The sequence below is a fragment of the Neocloeon triangulifer genome, unplaced genomic scaffold (assembly GCF_031216515.1).
Source record: "Neocloeon triangulifer isolate White Clay Creek 2 clone unplaced genomic scaffold, ASM3121651v1 ptg000002l, whole genome shotgun sequence".
NCBI lineage: Eukaryota > Metazoa > Arthropoda > Insecta > Ephemeroptera > Baetidae > Neocloeon > Neocloeon triangulifer.
In genome coordinates, this window is record NW_026775545.1 from 5,347,945 (window position 1) to 5,361,309 (window position 13,365).

General features: G+C 39.3%; 3 protein-coding genes across 4 annotated transcripts; 1 reads left to right on the plus strand and 2 right to left on the minus strand.

The window, feature by feature from the left end:
* Positions 1-147: 147 nt before the first annotated feature.
* Positions 148-7,044, minus strand: LOC132205066 (homocysteine S-methyltransferase YbgG-like). Of its 2 annotated transcripts, XM_059633917.1 has the most exons (6): positions 6,912-7,044; positions 5,824-6,004; positions 5,545-5,706; positions 4,737-5,011; positions 3,584-3,792; positions 153-1,312 (listed from the first exon to the last, which is right to left on the minus strand). In XM_059633917.1, exons 2-6 carry the CDS (start codon positions 5,972-5,974, stop codon positions 1,159-1,161), a joined length of 951 nt encoding a protein of 316 aa, XP_059489900.1. In that variant the 5' UTR covers positions 5,975-6,004; positions 6,912-7,044; the 3' UTR covers positions 153-1,158. The 2 variants fall into 2 exon arrangements, with proteins under 2 accessions (XP_059489901.1, XP_059489900.1); XM_059633918.1 differs by lacking the exon at positions 6,912-7,044 and having other exon boundaries at positions 148-1,312; positions 5,824-5,974.
* A 105-nt stretch (positions 7,045-7,149) lies between these two features.
* LOC132205065 (ribitol 5-phosphate transferase FKRP) lies at positions 7,150-10,074 on the plus strand. Its single transcript, XM_059633916.1, has 5 exons — positions 7,150-7,591; positions 7,660-8,157; positions 8,250-8,450; positions 8,533-8,793; positions 9,131-10,074. The coding sequence occupies exons 1-5, from the start codon at positions 7,373-7,375 to the stop codon at positions 9,473-9,475; spliced, it is 1,524 nt and encodes a 507-aa protein (XP_059489899.1). The 5' UTR covers positions 7,150-7,372; the 3' UTR covers positions 9,476-10,074.
* LOC132205064 (dynein intermediate chain 2, ciliary) lies at positions 9,943-12,870 on the minus strand. The gene is made up of 10 exons (XM_059633915.1): positions 12,770-12,870; positions 12,487-12,700; positions 11,999-12,270; positions 11,658-11,946; positions 11,445-11,606; positions 11,140-11,387; positions 10,909-11,080; positions 10,629-10,857; positions 10,327-10,560; positions 9,943-10,270 (listed from the first exon to the last, which is right to left on the minus strand). The coding sequence occupies exons 2-10, from the start codon at positions 12,506-12,508 to the stop codon at positions 10,090-10,092; spliced, it is 1,809 nt and encodes a 602-aa protein (XP_059489898.1). The 5' UTR covers positions 12,509-12,700; positions 12,770-12,870; the 3' UTR covers positions 9,943-10,089.
* Between the last annotated feature and the right edge of the window lie 495 nt (positions 12,871-13,365).

Below are 13,365 nucleotides of genomic sequence, written 5' to 3' on the forward strand. Positions count from 1 at the left end.
AAAATAGTGAAATTTTAATTTGCGTTACACACTGCGTATATTATATTTTGCGAAGTACAAAGAACTTAACGGCACTAAAGGCACAATAAAATCCAATAACATTAACTGTTGATAAAATATTTTATTGTATTGCATTGGTATTCATTGCACATTGCATAATGAAATAAGGCTACAATAATAATAATATTATTGTTGATTAAAATTTAAAACAGCGTCATAAATCAGAAACAAAATAATACAATCTACCACCATTAAACTTGATTTTAAAAAATAGTTAAAATTTATCTATTGAAAAACTGTCTCACAATCAGCATAAAAAAACAGTGTCCATATTGTGGCCTCAAAAATAATTATTTAGAAAAATTATATAAACAGAAATTATTAAGCGAGCTTGCAAATAATCATATCATTTCCAGCATTAGCAGAAATGGTGGCCTTATTAAATACCTGCTTCAGCAGATTAATTTGCATCCTTATGATAAGCAAATAAAACTTAATCAAACACTTCTCAGGTTTTTCCTGCTATGACTGCAACTTTTCCTTTGGTGGATTTAGTTTCATCTGATTTTGGCAAACAGAAAATGCTGCATCTAGGAGTTTAACACTAGAAAGATAATTGCCATTCCGAAAAGTTGCAGAGAGAGTTTCGAATTCAAGATTGGTGGTGTCAGATTTTTTCACTTTGCCAGAGCAGAAAAGCAGGCAAGCAAGACGAGAGTTCAAACCAACAAAACTTTTGTCGGAGAGAGCGAGCGAGCAAGCAGGCCGCCTCTCTCACGAGTGTGTGTGTGTGTGTGTGTGTGTGTGTGTGTGTGTGTGTGAAGGTCCCAAGGAAGAGAGATGCGCGTTTCTACCCCGGTACCATCCATTCCTTTCGCAAAGATAACATTCTTAAATTACGGAGAAGCTGTTTAAAGTTCCTCCCCTCGGCCAAATGGAGGGAAGAAAGTTTTTAAAGTGTGTACTCGTCTGAATAAAAATCCAGTTATGTGCAGCGCGAAAAGAAGAGACGCGGAGGAGAGATCACTGCCGACGCTCAATATATTTTTGCATACATCACATGGCGGAAGATAAAACGCTGCACAGAGAAGAAAGAAGGAGACAAGAAGAGAAGGCCACTTTTTGCATCTGCAGAGGAATATTCGAACTGTGCGTTTTTCACGGATCCGCCGCTGCAGAGATTCTTCTGACTCGCGACAATATTTCTTCAATGTCCCTTGGGTAGGTGCGACAGCAGCCTCCTACAAATCGAGTTCCCAGGGGCAGCCACTCCTGCACAAATTGTGACACTTTCACCCCGTCCGCGTGCCAACTGAAACAATAATGAATTGAGCCATCGGCGTGCCAGAGACGGCATGCAGAGTTTACGTTGAAAATTTCATTGCCTTTTCTCATTAGCGAGGCAGGCTCTGTTTTGCCTGCGTATCAAAATCCGCCACACTCGGCGGCAGCCGCTCTTGGAATTAACAATTCTCCTCTCTTCGCCCTCGGAAAAAAAGCGGCGTATATATACGAGCCCATTTAAAATATAGCCTTTGCCGGCGACGAGCGAGAGAACTTTCTTAATTTTCCTTTTATGTGATGGAAATGTCGCGAGGAATAATATTGCGCGCCCGTTTTATCAGGGGATATATTTTGGTTTCATTTTCGTTTTATTCGCACTCTCTCTCGCTCTTTTCACCGACGACGAGCTCTCTCGCGTCTCGTCGCCACTTTTTGCCGCAGCAGGAAGGAAAACTTTATAATGTATTATATGTGTTTCCACGTGCGCACCCACCACTGTTTTGAAACGCGCAACACCCCGGCGCAATTCGCGACGAGGAGGTGCTTCATCCGCCGGGGATGAGGAAAGAGTGCGTGCAAAATTAAAATGGGCCGAAAATAACACAAATTTGTGCAAAACGAGGCGCGAAAGCGTGCCCGGGGACTCAACAAAAGGAGGCTATTTTTTGCTTCAGTAATTGAAAATAAATACAATTGCAGACGGGTAAAAAATTATTTTCCATAGTATTAATTTTAACATTGATAAAATAGAAGAGCGCGGTTTAATAAGAAGAGTACATATAAAAAGACCAAATAATCTTAGAATTTAGAAATGCTTGCAATTGCTTAATGTACATGATTAAATTTATAAAATTTAAATTACGTGTCAACTTCTTGTTTTTTTAAACGTAATGAAATTTGGAGGATCAACACTTGAATGATGATAGAAAATGATCTAAACAAAATTAATTGTAAAATTTATTGATAAAATTATGAACAATTAAATAATTTAACTTCAATAATTATAGATTTTATTAAAAGGTATTGTTAATTTGTCTTTAATTTTAGGTAAAATTAATATGAAAAACACGCTGTCTATCATGTCACCCTCGGCAAGAAGATTTGATTGAAGGAAATAAATAAAATTGAATATTTAAAAAAAATTACTATTTAAAATGAATCAATTTTTTCTTGTTGGTTTGTGCACATTTTGTAAAAGCTTAATTTTCTTGAACTTCAAATCTGTACCAACGGTTCAAGATTCATAAAAAAAAATTTATTTCAGAAGCAAAAATTTTGTTATCTATATATCTCTAACATTTTCCTTGTTTTCCTCGTGCTCGCCGCCGCACGATTGTCCGCCTATTGAAACGGGCGCGGCAAGAGCGGCAGTAAAACAAATCATAAAAAAGAAAAGACCTCTAATTTGGCAGCTGAAGGGCTTTCGCTGACCCAGGACGCCGGCCTGAGCCAGTCCGGTCGGTGCACAAGGCGAGCTGGGCGCACCAAGGGCTGCTGGGCGGCGCGCACGTTCAACACGCGCCGCTTGGAATCAACGAGAGAGCCATTTCGTTTGCAGGCAGGGCGCGCTGCGTGGCCCGAGAGGGAAAAGAAAGAAAGAGGTCGCTCAAAGATGAAACGAAATTATCATTATCATCACTCGAGGGAGACTAAAAAGGAAAAAAGGGTCACCTAGACTCGTTGTCGCCGCGAGAGACACGCGCGTTTTGGTTAATTTTTTCACGCCTGCATTCCTCTCCATTTTCACCCCTTGCATTATTATTATTTTATACAACACCAGACTCACCGCACACGTTTTCAATCTGCAAAAAAAAAGAAGAGAGCGAGAGGGATGTTCCGCTCCAGAGAGTTGCTGGGGGGACAATATGGTTCCTTTTTGATTCCGACGCAGAGAAATATATAGTGGGATTAGGGGGTGCATTTTCTTTTTCTTTTTCGCCCGAAAGAAGTTTTCCGCCCTTTGTGTCAATGCGCGCATATATTGGACCGAAATCCGCAGTATATTTGTTTTGCTTAGGGGAAGAGAGGAAGATATATTCACCATCTTTAAATAATAATGCGGCACAACCCCGGAAAAATTATTGCTCTTTTTCGCAGCCTCTGTGAAATAAATTCGTCATCCCGGCGGCGCTGAATAAATTTTTCGCCAAACAAAATTATACGCGCTGCCGTGCAATTAGTTTAAATTACAAGAGGGCGCCGGCTAATTAAAACCGGGCCGGATAAAGGCTTAAGGCTGCAGGCACACGTACATATGTTGCGCGTAATGAAAAATGGTCGAATTAAACTGGTCTCTCACCCTTGGCCCGCGATGTACTGCTCGCCGCTGTTGGGGTAGGCAACAAGGGGCACGCTGGAATTAGCTTCTTTAATTGATTTCAGGAGAGATGAAACGTAAGCAGGATGCACACAGTTCACTCCAATTGCTTCCAGCTGCGAGGAGGCAATTTGCCAGCACTCAGCTGCTGCATCTTTAATTAAAGTTCCTTCGGAAATTCTTTGGTCGTCCTTTCGAGCAGCGCCATAGCAAAATGAAAGCAATTAAAGCTTAATTAAGATTTGATTCGCAAGCTTGTTTCGTGCAAGAAGGAGGCAATCTTTTCAGAGAAGGAGAGAAACATAATCAAAAGTAACTGTGAGAAATTAGTATGAGAAAAAGTGACATTATGAGCTCTTGCAAAACAACGAGGTAAGGGATGAGATACAAATTTCGCAAATTTCCAAACTTTAAGTAGATAAATTTCAGAGGTTTCAAAAATAAATTGTGGCTTTTTAAATTATCAATGAAAAATAAATAATTTACTGTAATCCGTAAAACAAAAAGAAACTTATAATGCACTGCATAAACTTTAAAAGGTAGACGCAAAAAAAAATATAATTAAGAAGCTTAATTAAGATATTGAAGAGTTATTAGATTTTGCATTATTATGCATTTATCATCCAGAGATTCCAGAGTCAGAAAAATTTAAAGCATACGGAACCGGTTTAACTATGCATCTTGTAGACGTATAATTATTAATCTGCCCGCTATGAATTATTTATTTTTAAATTTCGAAATAAAATTACATTTTATTTTCAAAAATTAGCCTTTGTATTAAATTTCATAAACAAAATTAATTATGTTTAAAAAAATATATATTTCAGTAATAATAAACAAAATTTAATTTATTTTTTTTAATGTGTATTTTATGAAAACTAATAACATTTATTTTCTTTAATTAGTAACTAGACTAATTGCCTTTATGTGGAATTACGTTTCAAAACAAATTATGTTTCTTCTGATATATTAAACTTATAAGATAATATCTCATAAGTTTAATTTATATTTTAAATTTAAAAATATGTAAGTAGGAATTTTTCCTTATGTATGTGTTTTTGAATGTTAATTATTGTTCTAATTCCAAGAAATGAAGAAATTTAAAAAAAACCATTGAAATAAAAACAGTCTTTACCTTGCAAGAGAAGGACACCCAAAATCGCAGCTGCGGAAATTCCGTCTTGATCAGGTAAGAGATGGCTGCGGCTTCGAGTTGCGACGGGATGGTCTCGACCGCCAGCACTTGCACTCCAGCTTCGGCAAGGGCTGAGATTCTGGGCCTGTGCCAGTCGATCAACTGCTCACGGGTCAGCCCTTTGCCCTCGTAGCCAAAGTACTCGGAGCCGTCGTGCAGACAGGCCCCGTACGGACCCACCGAGCCCAGGATTGGGATGTGCAAATCTTGGAGCGCTGCGAGAGGGGAATACAAAACGAGACGATTATGTTTTATTGTCCATTATTGCCCTTAAGTGACAAGCGGTGATTTATGCCCGGATTATGCATAGCCTTGCTCCAGGTCATAGGTCACAAGCGTGACACAGAGGCTTTCTTTGCAAACGGCCAGATGGAAATAAAGGAAGGCCATAATCGTATGTATACATGTATCAGTGCCCTAGGCTATATTATATTACAAAATTAAATTGCATAAAAAAGCAAATAATTTTTTCTGTAAATCAAATATTACTTTAAAAATGTTGATAAGATTAAAAATTCTGCATTGATATTAATATTTACATTTTGTTCAAAAAATTAATTCAACCTCATCAATGTTAAGTTCAATTTTTTGGTTAATTATTATTTTTAATGAATTATTTAATTTCCTTGATATTAATCATTCAAATTTAATTTACTAATTTTTACTTTAGAATGAATTCAGATAATATACAAACATAACTTCTTTTAAAATTTTGTAAAGTATAAAACTTTTGATTTTTGATTGATACCTTTTGTATCATCTGCCGTTTTGTATTTTTCAACTGCCGTTTCGGCAAGTCGCACCGACTTCTTGATGAGTTCAAGACTTTGCACTTCACTCAGCCCCAAGTGCTCTACAAATCCACCGACGGACGCTTGATAGCTGTTTGTTCGAATCAGCTCTGCGCCGGCTGAAAACAAAACACAAAGTACAAAGAGCTGCAGAACTTTGTTTGCTGGCAAAAAGCTGGCGGCGACTTTTATTATTTATTGTACAAAATATCTCTTGATTTTTTTGCTCAACTGACCTTTCAGAAAGTCCAAGTGGATCTGAACGATCAAATCAGGGTTGGTAGCCAACGCCCTGGCACTCCAAAGCGGGTCGGCGTCGACACTGCTTGAGCCCAAATATGTGGCCATTTGGGTGCCGAAGCCACCATCAATCACAATAGGTTTCATCTTTCTTCAAGCTTATCAAAGCACCAAACACTAAAAAAATAATGGTCGAATTTAAATAATCATGCCAAATTACAGAATGAAATAAAATTGAGTTTTATTTCAATAAAAATTTTTAATTAAATTTTACAAAATAGGGATTTATATGAAGATTAAATTTTAAATTGCTCAAAAATCAGCACATAGAATATTTGAAGAATGAGAGAAAAAATTACAGGAAAGGATGATTCTTCAATTGATTTCAAATTTAAATTAATTTTCCATTAATTCTATATTTACCAAAATGTTGAAATCGTTATTTGAAATTATTAAAACTGTTGACTAGTTATTAAAAAGCCTCAAGATTAAATTTTGTTTCTAGTTAAAACAGAGAAAGGTGCGGCCGTTCTAATATTTCGCATGCAAATGCTAATCTTAATTAGGAGCCAATAAGATGAGAACATGCAAGAGGAAAGAAATTGGAGATCAGACGTCGGAGGAAGAGTGAAATAGCAGCAAAATAAATTATATGATGATGATGATACTGATGAGTCCTTTTTACATAACGTAGCGCAAAAACAAAACGCTCCAAAACTTTGTAAAATCGTAAAATGTTATAAATCAAACAATCAAAGCACCAGCGAAGATAAAAATTTTGATGTGTTCATATAAGGACAGTTTAATACTATTTAATGTCACTGTTACAAAATTACACGTGATCGAGGCGTTTTGAATGATAAAACAGATCAAAGTCTTTCTATATCGCGTTACCTTCTAAGAAAACCAGACGAATAACATAAAATACACAAATTAAAAAAAGATAAATAATGTGGAAAATGGAAAACATGAAACGGAACATTTTAATTTATGGTTCAATTTGTGTTCAAATATTGATGATTTTTTTAAATTAATGCATCAATCGAGTTGGAAAGAGTTCCAGAGTGAAATTTTTAAAACTCACCAAAATCTGCTGCTTCAATCAGGTGCAATTTGCGATTTTTTAAGACACCGTACGAGAAGGATTCACGCGTTGAGTACGGTGCAGACTCTGCGGTCATGCGGTGCGGCAAAAGAAGGCGTGGCCTTTCGCAAACTTGCAAATCTTGCGCGCCCACGATGGGCGCTACGATCGCTACAAACAGCCGTCGGCAATGGTAGATTTTGTATTTCTGGCCCCTCGTTTATAATTCCGGCCACCCCTTGTATTTCTTATGGAAAGGGGCCGCAATTGAATGGGGGCCGGAATTGCAAGTCTGTGGTTGCACCCTCGCCCCTGCGGCGACCCAGGCAGCCGAAGGAGCCAAACAAGAACCATCGCTGCCTGCGAGGAAAGTCTGCATGAAGGCCGCAGGGCCGAATCTGCTTCCGCACAGACGTTGAATTTTGCAGAATTGATGGAAATCCGCCGACGGTGAAATAATTATGCGAATCCGGCTGACCAGGGTGGCCCTGGTCGTTCTGAACGTGCTGCTCGTTTACAACATCTACAAGCTGGTGTCACCCTCGAACTCTTTGGCAGGGAAACCGGTCGAACCGTCGGAGGCACCTTCACCCCTGCACCACACCGTGACCATCATTTTCCGGCACTTCGAGTCATTCGACAATGATCTGCCGAAGAGCATCGACTCTTTTGTCTCTCAGGTTGGATTTTTTGTTAATAAATTAAGCAGAGATTATAATTTTCTAAATTTTACGTGTACATACTACAGGTTCAGCCGCCGCCAAACGTCCTAGTGGTGAGTGACACCCCTGTCTACCCTCCCTTGCGCTTCCCGGCTGAGATGGACAGCCAGAGCGTGCACCAGATCGCCTTGAATGTCAACCTGAACTCGTCCTTTGAGGAAAGAAACCCTCTGGCCTACGTGAAAACCAAATTCGTCCTGTTTGTGCCGGACTCGGTGCGGCTGCCGTCGGAGCAATTTCTGCAGGCCCTGCTTGACGATGCTGAAAAGGAGGCCGACAAGAACTCGCTGGCCGTGGCCTTCGAGGGCTTGGTCGACGGGGTGTTTTGCCTGAAGCAGGAGTTCAACACAAAGGAGTGGACGGTGCTGTTCAAGAGGCAGAATGAGCACGGAGCCTTTTGTGATGCTGTGCAGGGCAAGCACGCCCTACTCCTCAGGACAGAGACCTTGAGAAGGATGCCCGAACCCTTCATGAGGCCTTTCCCTGAAATTCTTTATTTGCAGACTTCGCTTCGAGGCGAAAAAGTAATTTATTTCGCTAATTTTTTTCCTTAATACCTCGTTAATATAATTTCAGGTTTTTACTATAATAATAAATTTTAATTAATTAATTTCAGGTGAGACTAATAAGAGACAAACAATTCCAAGACGGTCGAGCCTTGTTTAACAATGGTCACCTTCAGTGGAAGGCTGAGAGTGCAGATAACAAAAGACGCCTGAAGGCTTTCAAAGAGCTCGGAGTCAAAAAAGTGATTAGGGAGACTGGAAAAGTCGAGTGGTATGGCTGCAGCAAGAAGAGTCAGCGATGCTTTGGAACGGTCAGCTTTAAATTTTTTCAATCGAAATTCATCTTTTACTTTTACCACTTTTACTAAATTAAATAATAAATTTATCCCAAAGGTCGTCGATGATACACCCGAATACCTCATGTCAGGTCGTTGGACACCTCCTTGCTGTCTGGAGGCGCTAAGGAAGACAGCCAGACACGTTTTCTCTGCCTTGGAAGAGGCTGGTGTCAGGTACTGGCTGGAGGGTGGCAGTTTGCTGGGTGCCATGAGGTATAATGACATCATACCTTGGGACTATGACGTTGATATTGGCATCTACGAGGATGATATTTCTCGGTCTGTGTGGCTCACAAGGGCATCTACTAAGGCGACGGTAGGTTAATTACCAATTATGAAATATTTATTAATTATTCCTAGTCATGCTCAAGATGTTGCTTTATTTTTAAGTTTCAAATAAATAAATAAATTAATATCCTGAACAGGAATAAATTTTGATTTGTGATTTTTTTTCTTTATTAAAAGTAAAAAATATTGGCATTTAATTTCATTTCAAGGCATTGCTATTTTCTAGTTCAGTTTCAGAAATGCTCCTTAAATTTTTCTTAGAATATAACAAACATTTTATTTAGTAAAAATTTTCAAATTATTCGTAAAACCAAATTTTCATAATTAAAAATCTACTAAATTTTTATTGTGGTAATGTTTTCCAGGTTGATGACAAAGGTTTCCTTTGGGAAAAGGCACAACCGTCCGAGGGCGCTTTCTTTAGAGTTCACTACAGCCAGTCAAACCGGCTGCACGTGGACATCTTCCCGTTCCGCTCGACCGCAGACGGTAAGATGACCAAAGACTTCTGGTTCCCGACCCATCCTCAAGACTGCGAGTTCCCCGAGCACTTCCTGCACCCCATTTCGTCGATCAACTTTGCAGGTAGGAAGGTGTCCGCTCCGAACAACGTGCGCGATTTTCTGGAGCTCAAATTCGGCAAAGGTGCCATAGAAACCCCTCAGTACCCAAATCCGCATTTGTTGAGGCTAAACGAACGAGTAGACTGACATAATGAATCTCCAATCCAAAGAGTAATTTTAAGCTCGCAACCTAATCGAAAAAGAAAGCAACGCAATATGTACCTTTTTAAAAGAGAGTTAAGAACAAAAGTGCTTTGGCTAGATGAACCCTTCGCCTATTAAATTTAAATGACGATTAAAAAAGTTATTCTCATGAAAAAAATAACACGGGGGTTGCAGCCACCTTTGTATCTCTTATAGAAATATTATAGAAATTCGCTTAATCGACATAGTAATCTTTAGTAGACCATTTTTGTTGCCATTACCGTGCCATGTGAAAGAAAGAGAACCCAACGTTGCCATATTTTCCAACAATTGTATAAAGATTATAATGTAAATCTGTGATTTCTTTGTTTGTGACTTGTATAAGCATAATATAAATATTGTGATAGCTCACGTGGTGGCAAGATTTTCAATCGTTTGCTGATTAGAATGAAAATTCTCAAGTAATTTGACCTTTAATGAGATTAATATATTATATAAATATACCTTGTACACATCTTGGTAACATTTCAGCTCTTGTTAAAATTTTCAAAAATCTTCAAATACTAATAACAATCGTACGAATCAATCAAATGCATATTTTAATTTAAAATCCCCATTCAATTCGCATTGCTCTCCGTTTCCAAAACCATGAGGGGCTTGTTTGGCTCTCGCACCAAACTCAGCAGCTTGTCCAATTTGAGTTTTTCCAACGTCTCGTGATCAACAATCATCCCCTTCTTAGGTGGTTTTTGCTTCTTGCGCAGGTTCGGTGACATTTTCACGCTCGAAACGCCTCCGCTGCAATAATAATATTTTGAATTTCACATTTTCTCGTCGTTAAAAAAGAAACCTACAAACTATCCCCCACTATCAGCATCGAATGTTTTGGGTTGAAAGACACTTTGGTCAGTTTGCACTTCTTTTTCTGAGTCACGACCTGCTGGCACAGGGGACGATACTTGTTGACGTTCAGGTCAAACACGTGAACACGGCCGTCAGCCGTGGCTGCGGCCAAAACGGTGCTCGAGTACGGAGCCCAAGCTACGTCTTCCACTGGAGAGCCAAGGTCGAATTCAAACAGAGGCTCCCTGAGTAATTATTATTTTAAATTTTTAATATATCCAACCTAAAATTGATTATTTAAAAAAATTTATACTTTCGGTTGTCTTCCCAAATTTTCACTCTCCAGTCGCCACTGCATGAGGCGTACACAGCAGGGTTGAACCGATTGAAATCGACCTGCTGCACTGGCATGTAGTGCGCCTCTGATTCGGACAGGAAAATCGAAGTGTACGCCGTGCTGCACTTGTAGATCCGACCTTCCTCCGTTCCAACCAGAAAAATGTTGTTTTCCGTGGGGTGAAAGGTGAGGGCCGTGCCGCAGCCTGAAAATCAACTTGTTCGTCTGTAGATTTGAAAATTTTATTTGAACTCACCTGTCAGAGGGCATGAGTCGTCAGAATGAATCATTCCAGTAGAGAACGTGAGCGAAATGAGTTTCATTTTTATCATCTCGTTCTGCATGAGGGTCCAACTCAGGACCTGACCGTCTGCCGATATGGAATAAATCGTCATTTCCGTTTGACTCAGCTCTTTACTCCAACGAACCTTGCAATATTAAAAATTTTCTGATAGTTTTCTTTTTTTAATTATTCCAAAAAAAACACCTGCCAGACAGCTGCCGAGTGCTTGTTATTAACGGAATTGCTGGTGTGAAGAGGAGTTTCGCAGCTTTTGGTCAAATCAAAAACTGCTATATTTCCGTCAGAAAGACCGAGCACTATTAAACTAGTGCAGGTCATGTGGATGTCCACGGCCAGCACCTCCGACTTCACAGCCACGAGGTGCTCAGGGTATGACGGATTTTTCATCGTGTAAACGCACATCAAGCCAGCCTTGCGCCTTTTGAAATCAACTATTTAAATAAGATTTATGATTTATTTCTCTGAAGTTGTAATTCAAGTCAATTTACATGATCCGTAGCCTGCGACAAATATGTCGGGACAATTTTCATTCCAGCAAATACTGGTGACGGAGTAATTTTGGGCTTTGTCGCAACTGAACTTCCACAGTGGCAGGAGTGTCCCTTCCTCTTCCTTGAACTCGTCTGAGGGATCTTCCCAGTATTTGAAATCTAATCAGCAAATTTTTAATTTGATTGTTTTTTTTACAGTTTTTTATTTACCCTGGATTATTTCATCATAGGTATTTTGGTTGGACATTCGTTCAAGAATCTTTGCAGCCTTTTCAGGGCTGGTGAACTTGCTCTTTTCCTGCACCCCTTCCTGCTTTTTGGCCTCCTGTTCCTTCTTTTGCGGCGCCAGCGTGGCTTTTTCCTTCTCCTTTTCCTTCTTTTCTTTTTCCTTCATCTCCTGCTGCTCGTGGTCCTCCATGTACGCGTCGTAAATTGCCCACTGCGTTATGCTCGCCGAGAAGGTGATCCTGGACGGTGGATTGGTCTGGGTGCTAACTTCCTACGCCCAAAATTGAAATAAAATACAGGTGAGAGGAAAATCAATGATATACCCTCGAGGGATTGTTAAGTGTCAGTGAGCCTCTTTCGCAAAAGTTAAATTGGTTAGTGAGTTTTTTCGGCGGATTACTGGAAATAGCCACAGGCACTGCAACCGGAGCGACAGGCTCTGGTGGCTTTTCAATAACCTCCGCAAGTGGTTCATCGTGCTTTTCAGCTGGCGCTTCTTCAGCACCACCTTCTCCATCGACTTCGGGCTCTTCTTCCTCCTCAACTTTTTCCTCGGAACCGGTCGTTCCAATTTGGGCCAAGGCGCTCTTAATTTCTATTTTTTAAAGTTTAATTTAAAATTTCAAAAAGTTTAAAATTAATTTCAGCAATGAAATGAATTTTTTTTTTAATAAAATGAAGTTTCAAATTTTTGTATAATGTTTGTATGTTTAATTATACATTTCATAATAATAAAATAAAATATTTTCATCTAATTCCTAATTAATCCACTGAACAACCATCAAGTTTTTTTTATGAATGTATGTTATACCGATTGGATCACTGCACTGCATTCTAGCAAGTTGTTCCTGAGCAGCCTCTGAATCTCTCTCCAAGCAAGTAGATTCTACATTTAAATGAACGATAAAGTGGCTATGATTTTCCCTGGGCACAAATCCTTGAGTTTTAAAACAAAACTCAACTGGATATTTGGGCGCCTCCGGATTAAATGTAGTAAGCGTTCGTACAATCTCCTCGCGGAGTTCCTTTAAATTTCCATCAGTTTTCACTTACAATTTTTGAATTATTTAGCAGTTTAGAGGGAAAATAAGTACCAGCTCGGTGAGCTCAAGTGGCGTGTTGTAGTCGTTTGGAGCCAAATTATCGTTGCGCTCGCTGTCCAAGTTTTCTCCTTTTTCTTGCGCGCTTTTCAGCAGCAGCAGCCTGCTCGAGCCTGTCGACTTAAGTGATTTTCCAGATTTCGTCGCCATCATTTGTGCCGAGAGGGTGACAATAAAACTTATATCACCACCTAGAGCCGGGGTGAGAGAAGGATATATGGAGACGATGATATATATTTACCACGGCGTCAAGTAACAGTGCCAAAGTTGCCATGGAAACTTGCTGTGCCGATATCATGTTGCGTGAGCTCCTATTTCGGAACATTTTGCATCACTATACAGAGCTTGGGAATTTCAATATTTTTCGATCAAGTAAAATATAAAATTTGATCCGGATTTATAGTACAATTAAAATTGAAAGAAAAATTCCAAAAAAAGAAGCAAGAGAATTTTGTGTAAATATTACACGTTGTGCCAAACCACTCAAAATGCCACCCTTAATTCCAAAAGCTTTGATTAAATAATCCCTTTTAGCCTCTCAATCTCGCTTGGACTGTCAAACAGAAATTTTATTGCTTTTCCTCTGCATT

Excerpts from the sequence above, each read along its gene's own strand:
- LOC132205066 (XM_059633918.1), bottom strand. The coding sequence starts at position 5,974 with ATGAAACCTATTGTGATTGATGGTGGCTTCGGCACCCAAATGGCCACA. Across the intron at positions 5,707-5,823 it reads CCACTTGGACTTTCTGAAAG|CCGGCGCAGAGCTGATTCGA; the intron begins GTCAGTTGAGCA and ends TTTTGTTTTCAG. Across the intron at positions 3,793-4,736 it reads GGGTGTCCTTCTCTTGCAAG|GACGACCAAAGAATTTCCGA; the intron begins GTAAAGACTGTT and ends GCTGCTCGAAAG.
- LOC132205065 (XM_059633916.1), top strand. The coding sequence starts at position 7,373 with ATGCGAATCCGGCTGACCAGGGTGGCCCTGGTCGTTCTGAACGTGCTG. Across the intron at positions 7,592-7,659 it reads TCGACTCTTTTGTCTCTCAG|GTTCAGCCGCCGCCAAACGT; the intron begins GTTGGATTTTTT and ends TACATACTACAG. Across the intron at positions 8,794-9,130 it reads GGGCATCTACTAAGGCGACG|GTTGATGACAAAGGTTTCCT; the intron begins GTAGGTTAATTA and ends AATGTTTTCCAG.
- LOC132205064 (XM_059633915.1), bottom strand. The coding sequence starts at position 12,508 with ATGCAGTGCAGTGATCCAATCG. Across the intron at positions 12,271-12,486 it reads GCAGTGCAGTGATCCAATCG|AAATTAAGAGCGCCTTGGCC; the intron begins GTATAACATACA and ends TTTAAAAAATAG. Across the intron at positions 11,388-11,444 it reads TGTCGCAGGCTACGGATCAT|TTGATTTCAAAAGGCGCAAG; the intron begins GTAAATTGACTT and ends TTATTTAAATAG.